Source organism: Bolinopsis microptera, chromosome 7 (genome assembly GCF_026151205.1).
Source record: "Bolinopsis microptera isolate Bmic1 chromosome 7, MBARI_Bmic_1.0, whole genome shotgun sequence".
Classification (NCBI taxonomy): domain Eukaryota; kingdom Metazoa; phylum Ctenophora; class Tentaculata; order Lobata; family Bolinopsidae; genus Bolinopsis; species Bolinopsis microptera.
In genome coordinates this window covers 14,579,080-14,595,702 of record NC_087078.1, presented here as the reverse complement: position 1 = coordinate 14,595,702, position 16,623 = coordinate 14,579,080, and the positions used below count along the sequence as shown (strand labels likewise).

The 16,623-nt window shown below is 40.9% G+C and overlaps 1 protein-coding gene across 1 annotated transcript in view; it reads right to left on the bottom strand.

Moving 5' to 3' along the window:
* The window catches only part of LOC134818482 (thyroid receptor-interacting protein 11-like), a 54,016-nt gene that overhangs the window by 777 nt on the left and 36,616 nt on the right, over positions 1–16,623 (bottom strand). Inside the window, exons 25-29 of the mRNA XM_063828068.1 lie at positions 2,547–2,645; positions 2,107–2,233; positions 1,124–1,287; positions 762–975; positions 345–413 (exon numbers count right to left, since the gene is read on the bottom strand). Of these exons, the coding sequence (XP_063684138.1) occupies positions 345–413; positions 762–975; positions 1,124–1,287; positions 2,107–2,233; positions 2,547–2,645 (673 nt within the window). The remainder of the gene's footprint in view (positions 1–344; positions 414–761; positions 976–1,123; positions 1,288–2,106; positions 2,234–2,546; positions 2,646–16,623) is intronic.

Here is a 16,623-nt window from a genome sequence, read left to right as displayed (position 1 = left end):
TCACAAACACAATCCCATCCCGTAAATATCGCAATATTTTGTCAAAAGTTATCTTCGAACTCAACAAAGCTTTGTGATTGTCTCTCGGCAAAGGGAAGCCGACGTTTCGATGATAAATATATTATTTGATATATTAATAATTCGGTTGGTCGGAGGGAATTAGAGTACCCCTATATTGATGCCTGGTGCGGCCGAGCGCTGGCACCTCCCCACACACCCATCAACCGAGCCACCGATACTGCTCGGTCCAGCAAACAATTTTAATTAGCCAGACAACTTTTTATAAATTTGTTGGTAGCGAGACGTACGAATTGAAGATGCGCCGAGGGCAATGTTTGACTTACCAGCTAAAAGGGACGTCGCGGCGGTGGTGGTGTCCACTACTGTACCAGAGCTGTCTTTTGAGGTTGTCACTGAAAGTTAAGAATCTCATTAAGCTGTAAATCACTATTTTTCTTCTAAGTGGAAGCGATCTAGCATGTCGGCAAATCATCAAAATTTGTTAAACTTCCACGATTTACAAAGAATGCCGCAAATGTTCAAAATAGGCGAGAAGGTTATGGCAACGTTCCACATGATTTATCAAAAGTATGCCGCATTTCTTGCGAATGAACATTGAGATTGTCAATAATTTTTGCCACTCGTCGTAACGAGTATCTAAGTGAATATTCAGTACCATTAATCGCTATCATTTTTCTCAAAAAAGCCATGACGGTATCCTAAAAAACTATTTTAAAACTTTCCAAGAAATGCAAACTTACCAGGCGCTGACTGAGCTGAGGTGTTGGATGCACTGCTGGGGGATCTCTGATGGTGGAAGGGAGTGGTGGAGGAACTAGAGGGAGATCTGTGATGGGACAGAGCGCTGGTGGACCGCTGTGGGGTTGGGGTGGTAACTGACCCTCCTCGGCTGCTCATTATGGCTCCTCTGTTCGCTTCAGTTTCCAGGAATGAGACGAAAAGTTCGGAGAAACTCTGGAGGAGGGAAGTTCGGTTAATTTAATCGGCTAATAGAGCTTTTAAAACTTAAAAATTAAGTTCACCAAAAATTCAGTTCACCAAGCTAGTTATACCATAACTCTTTAACATGTTAAAACATGTTCAAGTCACTGTAGACTCTTACCTGTCCAGGGAGAGCATCCTTGTCACCAGCACCACCCAGAGAGGCAGGAGCTAACAAACTGGACAGCCACTTCTTATCCTTACTTCTCTGTAACACTTCCAACTCCTCCTCAGAGTAATTTAGAATAGAGGTCATCAACTTTAGTACTTCTGGCTTCCTGTTATCTGAGAGAGATTAGGACGGGTTAGAGCTGGTGAACGGACAAACACACACACACACACACACACACGGACAGAGGAGGATTGTCGATTTCCGCAGACAAAGGCGACTGGCACGCTGTGTTTCAGACGGTAATAGAGGCCGACACAACCTGTCCTTGAGTGAATCCTGTACTGACAGGGAAGCGGCGAACATCAACCCACCAGACCCGACAAACCTGACAGACAAACAAACACACAAACAAAGATCGCGTAATATTAACCCAGACAGGTGGTCAATATAATGTACAGGGCTATTTTTTATTCTCGTGATGGTCCAGCTCTAGTTGCAGTTTAAAGAGGGTATTGCTCAGTTCTTTGGTAATTGTTTAGTTAATTTATCCACTGGACGGCCAGGTGTATTGTGCAGCCAGACGCCATTTGTGTTGATCTAAAGCGTGGGCAGCGGAGGTCCGAGAACAAGCAGTAGAGATGCCGAATTCAAAGGCCGAACGTTTCTTCTAGACACAAAGGCAGGGAAAACAAAGCCATGGTTATTGTCTAGTCGGTCGTTCAAAGGGGTTCGACCGAGCAGGCCAAATTGGCATTAACTGTTTCGCAATTAGTAAGACTAACAAATTAGTGATTATAGTGATTTGCATAACAGAGCAACCACCGAGGACAGATCTAATTTGGGGTGATCCAGTGGATTAATAGTAAAGTAACCAACCACCGTACCCGATCCGATGGTAATCTACCAGGTCGACGTAAGAAAGGGAGAGCTATCTGTTATTAATATCAAACGTTAAACCAGGTTGTAAAAGTTTGAAGTATATATATAAGTACCAGGTGCGGTGATGTATTGGGTGAAGAACGCTTTGATGAGGGAGCGCTCAACTTTGTCTTCTGCCGTGGTCCGTACTTTCTGGAGACCCTCCTGGGCAACTTTAAGTGCCACGTCCAACTTTGACACCTGGAGAGAGAGGTGGGGATATGTTAGTACTGCTGGTGGTGGAACTTATATTTATATATCTTGAAACCAGAACTAGCGCAAAACGAAATTGTGGAGTTATCTGTCAACTTCGGTTATGCTAGAGAATAAAAGGTTGTAGTGTGTCATAGTGAAACACTGCCACTGGAGTGTCATGAGATAAATACTTAAAGCCAAGTTTATTGCCAAGACTAAGTATAGACGGTGAATTATAACAATTTTATAGAAGATTGTTACTGAAGTTAAACTTGAACTTTTAACTTGAAGTTTAACTTAAACCGAACTAAGTTCTTACCTCGTGTTGCAGGGATTTTATCCTATCGTCCTTCGACTTGGAGTCCTCTCTTGACGCTTTAAAGTCCTCCTCGATAATTCTGATCTCTGATACCCGAGCCTTAAAGAAATAAATAGGTTAAGATTGTCATATCTTAAATTGAGACTAAACCAAAAACAATTTTTGAGCTTGGCTCGGCTGTATGTTAACTTCTACGATACACATGGCACTGTGTGGCTCTATTCTGAGAAATATCAAATTTCACCGAAAATGAAAGTAATTACTCTCTCTCATTGGTAGTGGTATTTTAAATCGGCAAATAAGGTGCTCAATTCGGACGTCTCAGAACTACATTTCAGCAGAAAACCAAATGGTCAGCACAACCTAAACAGCCACGTCTCCCATCCTACATGTGCGGCATCACCACAGTTTAGTTAATGATGGTTATGTTGTAGATACTTGTCAAAGCTAGCTCGAGCAATGCTAAACATGTGACAGGCTATGTCTCGAATACGAAAACAAGTCGAGCTGTGCAGGTCAGGTTTTAGTTGTTGGTCTATGTAGTTGTATTATTATAGTATGGTTTTCCGTGAGAATTCAACACTAATACGGGAGAGAATGTATCTTTAATCAAGGCAGAATGATCGCTTAGGAATTCACTTCATAGCGTTATTTCGACAGTATATAATTTCAGTCGCGTTTGAAATTTGCGAATGTTTCTAGATTTCTATCCGCTTTGCTTAGACAGCCATCACCCAGTTCAGAAGAGCATTTCTTAAATGCCACGTGTATCGCTTAATGCACAGTCGAGACGGCAATCAAATGAGCGAAATTTAGCTCTGAACTCCGACCACCAAAACATTTAATTTCCTCCAAGATTAGTTAGCCGGTATGAGCTGCCCGTAGCCTCCCACCGAGTGGAGGGCAATATCCAAGTTTTAGCCCACGGAGTTAATTAGCCGGGTATGTTGTATAGAGACCGACCCCGCTGCTCTCCCCGCTCTTCAAAGATTACAGGATTACAGACGGTCTGAACATAACTAACCATTTAGTTATCTAATTCCAATTTTTTGAACTGGACAGAGGCTTTAAAATAAATAATCACAACGTGCCTAGTGAGGTCAAGGTTGTTCAACCGAGTATTGCGGTACAGTGGAATAATCGGGAGAACATAATGAGTAAAACTGTTAAATTCAGTAAAATTGTTCATTGACTTTAAACGGTAAACTTAAACGAACTGTGGCGGGGAGTATTACTTGGCGGGATTAATATAATATAAAAAATAGATTATCCAACTCGTAATCTTACCCGATAAAGTTGCTCTACTTCGTCGAGATAGGATCTAATCTCCGTGATAGAGGACACTCCCCTCTTAAGCAGTGCTTCATGTGACGGCAAAGTATTCATGGTAACTTCGCCGCTCCGCGCTTCAACGGAAATGACATCGACAGCTGGGTCTGACAGGGTGACAGCGGATGATATCTTAAGGTTGATAGCGGGAGTAGTGTTGCAGGAGCTGCTCACCGCAGTGGGCAGGGAACTTGAAGTGCTGGTGAACGCGGAAGGGGTTCGTGCTACTGATGACAGGGTAGGGGGGAGGAATGAGGAGAGGGGGACCATGGTGAAGTTAGAGGTTGGGAGGCTGTTGGGGAATAGTCCGTTGAGGAGACAGGGAGGTGTGGGTAGAGTGGAGTTCAGGTGGTGGTTGTTGGAGAGAAGAGGACTTCTCAGACCAAGACCTGAGTTAGCTAGACTGTGCCTTAGTGACAGGGAATCTGTTGTATCCATAGGAGTTTGGTTCGTTGCTTGAGATAAGCTCGCCATCGACATAGAAGGCGGAGTGACTTCTGATATAGAGTTTCTTTTGTCACTGCCTTCAAAGTCCATTGGTAGGGATTTGTTGCCATTAAGCAAGAAATCGAAGTGTCCGGTAGGAAGCTTGTTTAAAAGTCTTTGGGTGTAGTTTTCATTCATTGAGACGGATAGATCCTCTTCATTCTTCTTTCTGTTCTTCACAATCCTCTTACACATCTTGACTAAGGTGTCAAAGGAGGGCAGCTCTTCGTTTAGGGAAGATTCGTTGAACTTAAACTCCTGGAGGCAGCTCAGTACAATATCTGGGGCCTCAGCTTCAGTATACGAATCCTGGACCTTCTGCTTTAACTGATGGATCAAACGAGCCGTCTGTGACTTTGAGGTTTGGTGTGTATGGTTATGAGCCGTGCAGGAGGTCACGAATGATCGCTTGGTTGAGATTCTGCCTTTGCACCGGTAGGGGGGTCGCTTCAAAACACAGGCCCAGTAGGTCTGATCGTTGCGCGTTCTGTCCCTAGTGTAGCGATGTCCCTGCCAGACAATCTGACACCCACCTCGTTTTCCCATAACATACTTCACACATTCCATGCTCGGCTCTTCAAACACCTGTTTAGTTCCGTGGTGAGATTGCTGAGGGGAGATGGAACCGGGGGAGATAGGAGGGCTGTTTCTAGGTATAGTAGGCGTGATTTGCTTTTCAGGGGGGCTAAGTCCTCCGTGTGGGCTGAGCCTTGGGGCAGATGGAGGACTGGTTCTTGATTCAGGAGAGGAAGTAGATCGGTCGATGAACGACCTATCCACGTTTTCTTCTTTGATCATGGAACCCAAACCGACTGGTCCCAAACAAGTAGTTCTGTCAGCGAAGTTCTTAGCACTTCCAAAGACATCCACAAAGTATTTGACGAGATCTCCAGTGAGTTTTGTGTCAGGTTTAGCGGTCTGCTTGCTGAGCAGCTCCACTAAATGCTGTGTTGTTGCCATTGATCTGAGAACGGTTTGATTGAGGAATGGATACCAATCGGGTTTATTCAAACGGAAAGCGTAGTCAACAGATAAAACAACTTTTCTGCTTTCATTTTAAATAAAGTTTATCATACTTATACTGACGTTTAAACAACTGTTAAAGAAGGCATAATGACAAATATACGATGTTATTACGACATATTCTGCACTTTTAAATTAAATAAATCCCGGTAAAAGTCCAGCTTATTCACAAGCAATAGACAAGTCTAAGCAAAGCAAATAACCGGAGCGTTACATTAATTAGTAACAAAGTAACATCAAGTAATAAAAATGCGTTTTATGACCATCCCCCGAACGCGCGATTTGGCTTTTAGGAGCTAAGTTTATCGTAATAAAACCATTGAAGGCATTACCTTTGACAATTTCCAAATCTAATGACTCGGCAAATGTCTCTAAAGACGACGACGATCAAAGGACGTTTGGAAGGCTAGAAAAACGACGTAAGGACAGGAAAGACTGACAGCAAGCTCAATTTTGACAAAATACCGAGTCAGCGATTGAGGCATATCAGCAAATTACTGTGACCAACGAGATAAATTTAATTAAGAAAGAACAAAGCTAAAAGTTAAGTTTCTCAGTAACCTGTTGATGTTCTATAATGCAGCACTTATTATTCCGAGGGTAGGAAGCAAACAAGAAGCGTTAAAAGCTTGCCTGTTTTGTGACCACCTGACCGCACCAAAATCCGGTGTTGCACTTGAAATTATTGTTCAAAAAAACATAATTTTACCGGCAAAACTATAAGATGTGGATGAAGGAATAACGATCAGCGGGACATGTAAAAACATAACTATTCGTTATCATCAAAGGTCTGTGAGCTTAGTTGTAATTCTTAGCGCAACTTCTACTCGTACTAGAAATTAAAAAAATTACAAAGTTTTACAGCAGTTCGGTGATGGCATTTTGGCCGTTTCATAGAACATTATTGATATTGAATTTATGTTGCTACTAAAATTTAAATAGCCAGCAGGTGCTTTTAGCCAGATAGAGTTTGGTTAACCTTTATCCATTATATCGATTCTAAAAGCGGCGACATAAAATATCCTAAGTGATACGAAAGATAATATGAACGTTCTGGAGTTCCTACGTAAATGTTCTATCCAAAGCTGTTTAAAATTAGGTGATAATAATCTTCAACATTTTAATACTCAAATCTGAATTGGAAAAACATGAACAAAAAATTGGAACAAACAAAAAATATTCGTAAGAAAACATTGTTAAGAAATGAAAGCTGCACTAAACACAGAGACCTCAGAGATCACAGGATTTGACGAGTTTCAGAAAGAGAGAGCGAGAAAGAACAGTGAGCAACAAACTCGGAAAGCATAAGAACAGTGCCCGCAACGTGCAAGGTGCACAGCAACTTACAAACAACTTTACTTTTAAAAGCGAAGCCTGTTGCAGTGAAAGTTACGAAATCCCGGATGCGTTACCTAATGTGGCCCTCTGATGTGCATCAGGGATGGTGCGATTACACTACTTCTAATCAAGGAGATGCTACACCATTACACTATTAAATTGATCTGGGAGGTTTTGATATCGCCGATCCAGGCAATTTATGGTATTGTAAAGTATCATAAACACACTTTAAATTGAATCTGCAGGGCGTAAATCAAAATTTTAAGTGGGATTATTTCGATTTCGGAACGATGCAGTCGTTAAAGACAGAATATTACGACGAATTTGGAGGAAAAGAAATTGAAAAATATTCTAGTTGTCAATATGCACATTCTCTCGAAGCAATCGTATAAATTAACTGAATTTGGAAGCAGACTGTAAAAGGATTCGACTATAAGAAATGGTGCGCGCAGCATCACCCAGTGTCAAGCTTTACAATAATATTTTGGTTGTAAGAAGTATGTTATACCCACTGAAATTCAAATTGCATTTTGAATTTCATCATAACTAAAAAACCAGACTTGACATTAGTTTTTAAAGTTTATCTTCGGCTTGATGTACGTTTTTTTAATAGAAAATTCGTTCCGAATTGAGGAAAACTCTGCTCACAATCAAGTCGAAAATGTTTGAATTGCTTTTATTTTGAAATCAAATTTGGCTCAACCTGTGATCCAAATAGTTCAGAGGATAGCCAGCGAGCAATTATAAGTTGAAAGGCGGCCCACTATTTACGCTGCCCCGATAAATTTCAGAATTTTAAGTACATTATTTTACCCTAATTATAAGTAAATACCCAACGTTTTGAATACCCCAACGCCCATTACAAATAGTAAATACTCTCAATTTCCCGTTTGATTGGCGGACTGAAAGCTGTTGTAATGTCTCCAGAGTCGTGAATCCTTGACGTGGAGAGAGAGCTAGAGAGCGCTAGAGAGAGAGAGGATGGGGAGAGAACTGAGACGACCTAGCGCGATGTTCTACCGTAGAACTTAATTAAACTACGCTTGAACCACGAAATTTATAAAGTAATCCTCTTGTCACTTTATGACACGTATCCTGCTTGAAGGGTCGCTCAGCGGTTTAGCTGTTAAAGAACAGTTTTGGATGGTAAGACGACGAGCAGTGATTTAGTCGCACGTCCACTACCGACCTTTTACGTGAAAACAAACGAAGGGATTTTCGCAGCAACACTTGGTTAAACCGTTTACTTGTTGACTAGGAGAATTATGAACGTTGCAAAGACAGACGTTGAAAATGGGATGAGTTTAAAAGTTCAAAAGTTCACGAACGTTGCTCTCAAAGCTTGGCACGTAACGAAAGAAGTATGAAGTTTCAGAATTAGATGTCACAATCCAGTAAGCGCTAAACATCTTGAAATTATCCGTGAGCAGTGTCAAATTATGCGTCTGGACGTTTCGTATAGGCCGACTTGCTTTGAAATTTGCCGACAAATTTGACGGTTTGAGATTAAATTAGCATTAAACATGTGTAAGACGATGATATCTCGACACGGTTTAATACCGTGTCACAGGCTGGTGCGTACCGCGTCCAGTCGCCCGTGACACATCCTTTTCCATTTGGGCAAAACGATCGCCGCAAATCGTGGACAAGGACGCTGGAGACAGCAATTTCTGCTCAAAGCAGGAGAACAAGAAATCATGAAACTATCTCTCTCGAACACTTAAATGCACCGGGGTAGATAAATAACTGCATATGTTGAGGATGAATTTAAAAGCGTGGACTTTGGATAATAAGCCTTTGTCGCAATGCGCATTGCCGAAAATCGGTTGAACTTGACTGATTTCTAACAATTCTCGTGTGTTAAAAATTGGATTTTACGGCGATAATGAACGAGAAACTGACGATGTTTTGATATGATGAAGTTAAAGTTATTTTTAGTTAACAAACGGATAATATAAACGACAAAGTGTTCGCTATTAATTCATCGTATAGCTATGTAATACTGGTCGTGAGATTCATAAAAACGGTTTAAGCGTAAAATGGAGTGAACGACGATAAATTGCTGTTAAATAGGATTTTAATGCGACAAGCTTTAACGTAGGAAATGCAAAATAATCGGGTATCCATTCAAGGAAACCATTTTGAGAGGTTGCATTTATACAGATATATGATAATTTAAAGGCACCGAAGGGGTATTAAAGATAATGCGACGCAGTATTTTCGAGCCACAACAACACAAATTAAAACGAAAAGCAAATGTGCGAGTGGGTTGAGCCCAGTGGAGCAGGACCAAAGTGAAAACCGCTCAAGCACACTGAATAACCCGAGAGAAAAAGAGGAGGGAGAGAGCTCGAGACAATACAAATCCTAATCTCCCCCAATTACAAGCTGTGACTGGAGTGTCCTGGCCAATGAAGTCCGGCCAGCCGGATCACGTGATCACCGAGACGTACAATCAAAGAGAGCTGGGCTCGAGTCAAAGGCTACGCGGAAGAGAGTGAGTCTGGTGTCGGTAAACTACTAGTAACAAAGTCCTGCCGTTAATTACCCCGTAATAACTTTCTCTATGATATTTTGCCGACCACCCCGTCATGTGACCAGCGCGTGAGTGGCTGGCCTAAGTCACATGACCGGACTAGCTGTGTCACTTGACACCGGGCCCCGACCACGTGAAACCATTTCCAGGCCAGTGATTGGGCCCTTCCGACACATGGGCAGTTTCAGCGGGATTAGTGGCGGATATGTTACGGTTAGGTGGCTGTCGGATTGGTTTAAATCAGACACATGGACAGCAATACAGGGACGAGATTGGTCAAACGCAGTCATTTGATAAAAACCGCCCCTTTGAGTGGGCGACCGCCATGAGTCACATGGGCATTAAAAGTGTATAATTAGGTGGGATGTGCTATATTACACTCTGTATTGTACCTAAAGATCAAAGCTACTCTTGACAAAGGCTTGAGTCGGTGGGCGACAGGAGGCGGCATAGCCAGATCTCAAACAGAAAACTAGTTGTTAGAAACCTCAATATATCACATATAATGGGGGGGACGGCGGTACTATCAGTGTGGTGAAGTGTCTGCAACACTCCACCAATCAGCCAACACACCTGTTCCCCTTAACCAATCACAAACCGATACTACCGGTCACCTGACCTTGAAACGGGTCAGAACGGCAGATAGACTGCCCTTTTTATCACAACCTTTGCTCCGCTGATGTGAGCGGTCCCCAAAACTAACTGTGACACGCACGAAGCAAAACCACCCATGCATATTCACGACTCTAATTAAAAAAGGTAGCATACCTCCAGCAGCTTGCGTATTTGGTGCACCCCAGGATATTATAATAAATGCATTTAAATAGTACACTGTACCTATAACAGAGAGAGTCATTCGGCATAAAGGTTGTCAAACTACAGAACCGTGACGCCGCGCCCGGTCAAAGTAACAAGAGATAGTACATTGTTTGTGAGAGGTAGAACCCCCTCCGGGCCATCATGTAAAAACACATCTGAGTGTGGGGAATAATAAGGGACGTGAAGTTGGGGGACGAGAAGGAGACACCTTGGAGACAAAAATTATGTGACAGTAATGCGATAGTTTATCCATCAAAAAAGCATATTTGGTATTAATCTGATTTAGAGTCAGATTATCGTAACACGTATAGTGGGGTCGTATTGGCATCATCGCCGGCGATGTCTGATAATGGTGTAAAATATGCCAAACAGCTTCGCAAGAAATGGTTATTAGTAATCATAACATAGTTTTAAACTGGCGATAACCCACTTTTAATTTTCTAACACAAAATAAATTGAATTTTATGAAATGTGTAGCGGTAAAAATGAACTTAGTCGATCTAAGTTGTAACGGAGTATAACTATAAGGAAAACAACTGATTCCCTACCTTTCACAAGAGATGCTACTTGAAGCCAAAGTGAATTCGAAGAATCAGGGTTGACTAAGTAGTGAAACGATGAGCATTACAAATCGAGGGTAAAGTTATTTTAGTAACAATTTGGTTGCAATAAGTTTCATAGACACGACAACCCCTACCTATCATCACATGAAAAACGTGCAGGTAAAAATGAACAATATCGATCCTCTTTATACTCACAGCGGCACCCAGTTTACAAAGAATCTAATCCGACCGATGATTTGAGCACTAACAGGTTGAGACTGGGTTATGAAACGATAATATGATGGGTAGTTACAAATATCTAATAATTCCTGTGGAGACACATTGCCTAGTATAGCTAAAAGCGATCAAACCTTAACACTCATTTTGCTGCCCGAAGTCGCAAACGCTCCTCACAAACCGATCAAAAATCTGTGCAAATCTGTAGATTTAGAATACGCCTACAGGTCCGTGACGGTGCTGCCAATGACCCCATTAACTTGCAATAACGAGACAGCGGGAGGTGAACGCTCCTGTACTCAGGGATCCAAGGTGCGATTAACGGTGAGGTGTAGATAAAAGAAGCGCGGTCTCTTTTTAAGGCGAGTAATTTATCTTTGTCAGCATTAAGAGCAAACATATGCGCATTTAACTGGGCCGACTGTTGAATTAAATAGTCGAAATTCCCCTGTGCTCCTGCTGCCCCAATTACAGCAACAATATAGAGCGGGTAATTATTCATTAATTAGCGTAGAGATGACGATTCGGGGAGGAGGAAGAAGAGATCACTATCAGAGAACTAAACAAGGTGTTTGCTAGGGCTCACTTTAGCAGTGGGAGTCATGGCCACCGCCCACCACTAACTTGAACTCTATTTGTGGATGTAATGGAAACAGGCAGATCAAAAACAAGCCGACAATAGAAATACGAGAAACATTACAGCATGAACCCCTGAACAGTCTCTAATGTCATTTGGAACATTTGGGTTCTGGCGAACTGCAGAAATATGTGCCGACAGAAGGTCAAACGACTCCGAGAAGCAACAACACAGTGAACCTTTATGCGGACTTTATCAGGATGTCAAAGTGCCAGCATGTCTGAAAGGGTAGCCCGGTTGTGTGTGTCTGAGAGGTCCAGCCTAGTTGTGTGTCTGTAGGACCGGAAAAAGAGACGTCACGTGACACCCTGCTCACGTGACCCAACTCAGGGTTCAAGTCACGTTAACGCAGGTCTCTAACCCGCACCTTACCTGACCAATCAGACAGCTAATCAGCCGTCATTGGTGATTGGACCGACTCAATTAACGAAATAATTGGTCGCAACATCCAAGTGTGAGGGGGTCTCATTATTATCGGGTTTAGGCCCTACTTCCTTGCGTTTATAATGCGACATGTCGGACAGACTATGGTTTTGTTGAGTGTACACACTACACCTTTTAGTCTAGATCATGGAATGTTACACTTATTTACACATCAATTAAGATTTGGGATATTCTAACCTGGTCTATCACCAATTATAAAACGGTTCCTCATTCGATGGAATTCCTAAAAATTTTTATTCGCCTGATACAGCAAATTAACCCGGGACTATTTTCCTTTTTGGTGTGCTATCTATAAAACTGAGATATCGTTTAAATAAGGATAAATACTTTCAGCTATTCGTAAATTCCACACAATTCTATTAGGAGGAAAATTATAAATCGGGTAGTGGTTTATCAAATATAATATTAGATAACAGCTCCTGACCACAAATTAATCTTAACAAAACCAATTGCAGCCGTAGAAATTTTATATTTCGCATTTAATGTGCATAACTTAAATAAGTAGGCTTGATCACTGATCAGGAATATCTATGTAGGGTAAATACTGCCAACATTTACTCAGAGCTATAAGATAAAATCTAAAGTAGTTTGATGAACAGGTATATCTAAAATATTGGACATTTGTCTCAGACGATTGAAATCGTTACACGGTATAGATTGCTCATAAAACTGTACAGCAAGACATGCTGAATAATATGACAGAAGTAATAGTAACACAACCAAGCTGTCCACGTGAAACATGTCAAACATTTGCTTTTTATTCTTATTTTTGTCCATTCATATTTACCGTAAAACATAAAAACCTAAACTTTGTTGTTGCTCAATTTGTTTTAATTGGTGATCGGATTATAGGACACGCGGCTGATGCCGACGGCTACTGTAGCAGTCGGCAGTGCTACTATAATAGAAAAGTTACACAATATTGTGTGACAGTGGAATGTCTAATTTGTTAAACGAACAATAAAGCTGATGATTCTGTCAATGATCAGAGATCACGTAACCACTGTGTGAACCAGTAAACTCAACAGCTACTTTTTGGAAACCCAAAGGGTCACCTTAAAATGAAAAAACAAGCCAAGTAGAGTTGTTCGCTAGAACTTACAAAATCTTACATCGTTACAGTGTAATAATCTAAACAATTAAATAGACTCGCTGCAAAGTGTTCTGAGCGGTGCGGCCTCCTCCAGGGACTGTGTCCAGTGTCCCACCTCTCTTAATGCACAGCGTCTAAATATACAACTTACACTGATTAAATATAACGGCGGCGATCAAATATAAAGCCAATTCACGACCAATCAAAACATTGGAAAGGCCGCAGTTGCGTTCCAGGAACATCTGGATGATAAATCATCAAATTTACTGCACTGCAGGTATCCTTCGATTTCTTTGAGGTCGTAACATTCAAAGGAGTACCGCGTATATCGCAGTCGACGCCACAAAAAATTGGGCAGACGAAAAGAGAGGTGAAGATGAGGTGAACACCTCGGTATATATTTACATGGTTTGCCATTGCCGCGCGCTTGAAGTAGAGTGAGTCAAGAGAGAATCAAATAGTTTGCTCGCCCGTTTAGCCTGAGTGAGTTTAGAGAAGCAAGTAAGTGTGAGAGGACATGCAGCCCCAGGGTGCCCTAATCCCTTACTCACAGCAACTCCTCTCCGCGAATTAGACACCCTTGCCATTGTTATGTCTAGCAAATTACTCGTGAAGAGACCGTAGTCACAGCAACGTTTGGAACATCCTCCCGTCTTGCTAGGCCTAGATTTTCTTGGATTATTGTAACAAAGTATCACAGGCGTTTAGCATAAATCTTAGTTCGCAAAGATTTGAACGTCTAGGGGACGCCATGCAAATGAATCTCGCATAATTTTAGGTCCACACAGATAAACTACGGATAGTTTTAGATATGAAGATCACCCAAGCGAGGCAAAGAAACAGTGCCATTAAGTTGAGGCTAACCATGCTTGCTGTACCCGTACCGTGAGATTAAGGCATACAGTATATAAACTCATGCAGCCTGCTAAGAGGGCACTTATTGTATTGAGGTTGTGATATTTGTGGTATTTGAAACAGATCGTGAAGAACGTTGACTAATTTTAGAAGAATCTAAACGGGACCAATTTGGGATGTGTTTTACTCTGAGTTAATCGTAGATATCATTTAAAGATTTTAAGAGTAAAGAGATATAAACTGTGGTAAAGAGTTTATATTATTTCAAAATATTAGTCCGCGTCGGAAACTTTATGATCACAGATAAACAAGACATCAAAACGGGGTGCCCGGACTGTAGAGGTGATGCATACTATTACCCAATGTGAATTACATTAATCGCACGGATCTGTCAAATACCCACTGGAGCATTATACTGAACCATTGGTCGCAAGTGCAGATAGCTCCACAAACACGAACAAATAAAATAAGTTTCTTGTCTTGCCACATATATAAAAGACCTCACACGGAAAGTCTAGACTATTTCTCAACATCTTCGACACAGAGAATTAATCAACGCACCTTTATAAATAAAATAAATATAGCTTTATTAATGCCGTATGAAGCGAGTGCGAGATAGTCAATTGTTGTTACACTGCTGGACTGTGGAGTCTATTACTATGGGGTAGCTAGCACCGTACCTGTAAATTAGCCTGCGCGATTAAGCACCACATTGTTTGAATCTGGCTGTCAGAGAACTTTGTTCATATCTATCCACATAAGTGAGATTAGCCATTTGTTACAAAAGTTTAGATTAGCCATTTGTTCGGATGGTTGATTTGAAGCTTTCATCAATGTACAGAATTACACTAAAATGAACTTGAATAAAAACAATAGCGACAAAGAATGTTTAGGCTCGGGAAATGCTCAGACTGGTAAGAGCAGGCACAAGTAAACAGAAATGATGAGGGAGATAAAGATGAGGGAGCTAAAGATGAGGGGGCTAAAGATGAGGGGGAGATAAAGATGAGGGAGAGATAAAGATGAGCGGAAATAAAGATGAGCGGAGATAAATATGAGCGGAGATAAAGATGAGGGGCGTGACTTTAACTTTCGATGGTTAGATTCAGCTAAACGGTGAAAGCTCCCAAAGCTGCCTGAAGTAAAACCATCAGTAACCACTCTTTGGTGTATCAAGAATTACGTTCAGAGACATTAGTGTCAGCGGTTCCCGAGTACTTGCCGGATACAAGTATTCTCCCGACAATTAAAATGTTCAACCGACCTAATCATCCAGAATTAACCGAATAATTACTCCCAAGATCTCTGAAGTAGATCAGATATTTAAGTGCCGAACAAAGCTAACTTCTGCAGAAGTTATGAAAATGAGCTGTGCTCTTTTATTGCAATTTAGAAATGTACCAACAATGTAGAACGCAGATTTTTGAGATGTCTGAATGCAGTAGCGATGGCATGATTATTCGAGTGAACCTTGGTTGCAACATGGGTTGAACACAAAAGACGTCGAAAAGAATAAAATATCAGACTATTCTAGTGGTTCAAGTTCAAGACTGTCATCAAAGATGATAATTAAGAGTTCTTTGTATATCCAGGATTATTTAATAACAAAAATGGGATATGGTTGACTTTGGTAAAATTCGAATTATTTTCGTTGAAAAGAGAACTAAGTTGAAGCAGACCCCAGCCGATCGCGATATGAGAACAACTTGACATCCCTGGCCTTAGTGTATAAAAGTACAGCACCGTTTTCCTTTGTTCCTCTTCGTTTACTGAATCCTTCAATCTTACAAAAGATTCGAATTAGTAACGATTCGATGTGGAAAGGTATTATTCTCCTATGACAATATTCGTACGCTGGAAAGCGAAATAATCAATAATGCAAATGGTCGGAGAATTCTATGTGTTACTGTTGTAAACTGGTGACCCGACGTATAATAACTATGGAAAAGATCGAAGTAAAAACAATAGCAACAGCCTATCAACCTAGCCAACATGGTCCTTATTCCTCAACCATAGAAATATTGTTATTATTAAAGTCTTGTAACTAAGACTTTTGTTACAAGAAAGATGCATTAATAAAAGCTAGACTTACTTTAAATCCTTTATATATCTTTAAAATCTTTATATACGTGTATCATCAAATTCGATTTAATCAGGTTAAATAACTCCCACCGATCAATCGGCGAGAGTTATTTAATTTATAGTCAAATCTTTTAAAAGTTAAATGGTTTTAAAGTGTGCAGTTTATAGTTGAGAGGTACAAGCTGTGAAACTGGAGAGCTTTTTGAGACATCAACTCAGCTCAGCTGCATAATCCTTTGAATAAAAGTGAGTCAAAGAAAAGTCGGCGGACACGCCCAGGTAATACAAAGGGGGTTTATACAGTAAGGATGCTGCTCATTTTTAAGGACAATAGTTAGTATACTCGGAAACGGGAGGGGCCATATATCGTCTTGATCTTAGCTGGTAGTGGTATGTTGACAAATCACAAATAGTTTGTGTTTAAACGGCAAAGCTTTACGATTTCACGTTTTTTTTGGATAAGTCGTCTCTACAATGGAGGAGACTTGAAACCTTGAAAAATTAGAATCCTTTAAATGCTTGGAGAAAAAACGAGCGCTAATTTTTTAGATAATTGTAAAAAAGCAAACGACATGTCGGGAATCCACAGAACATTCATTACAATATGTTGAAATTATCCCGTTGTCCAAACTGGTTTCCCAGTTCATGGTTCGCAA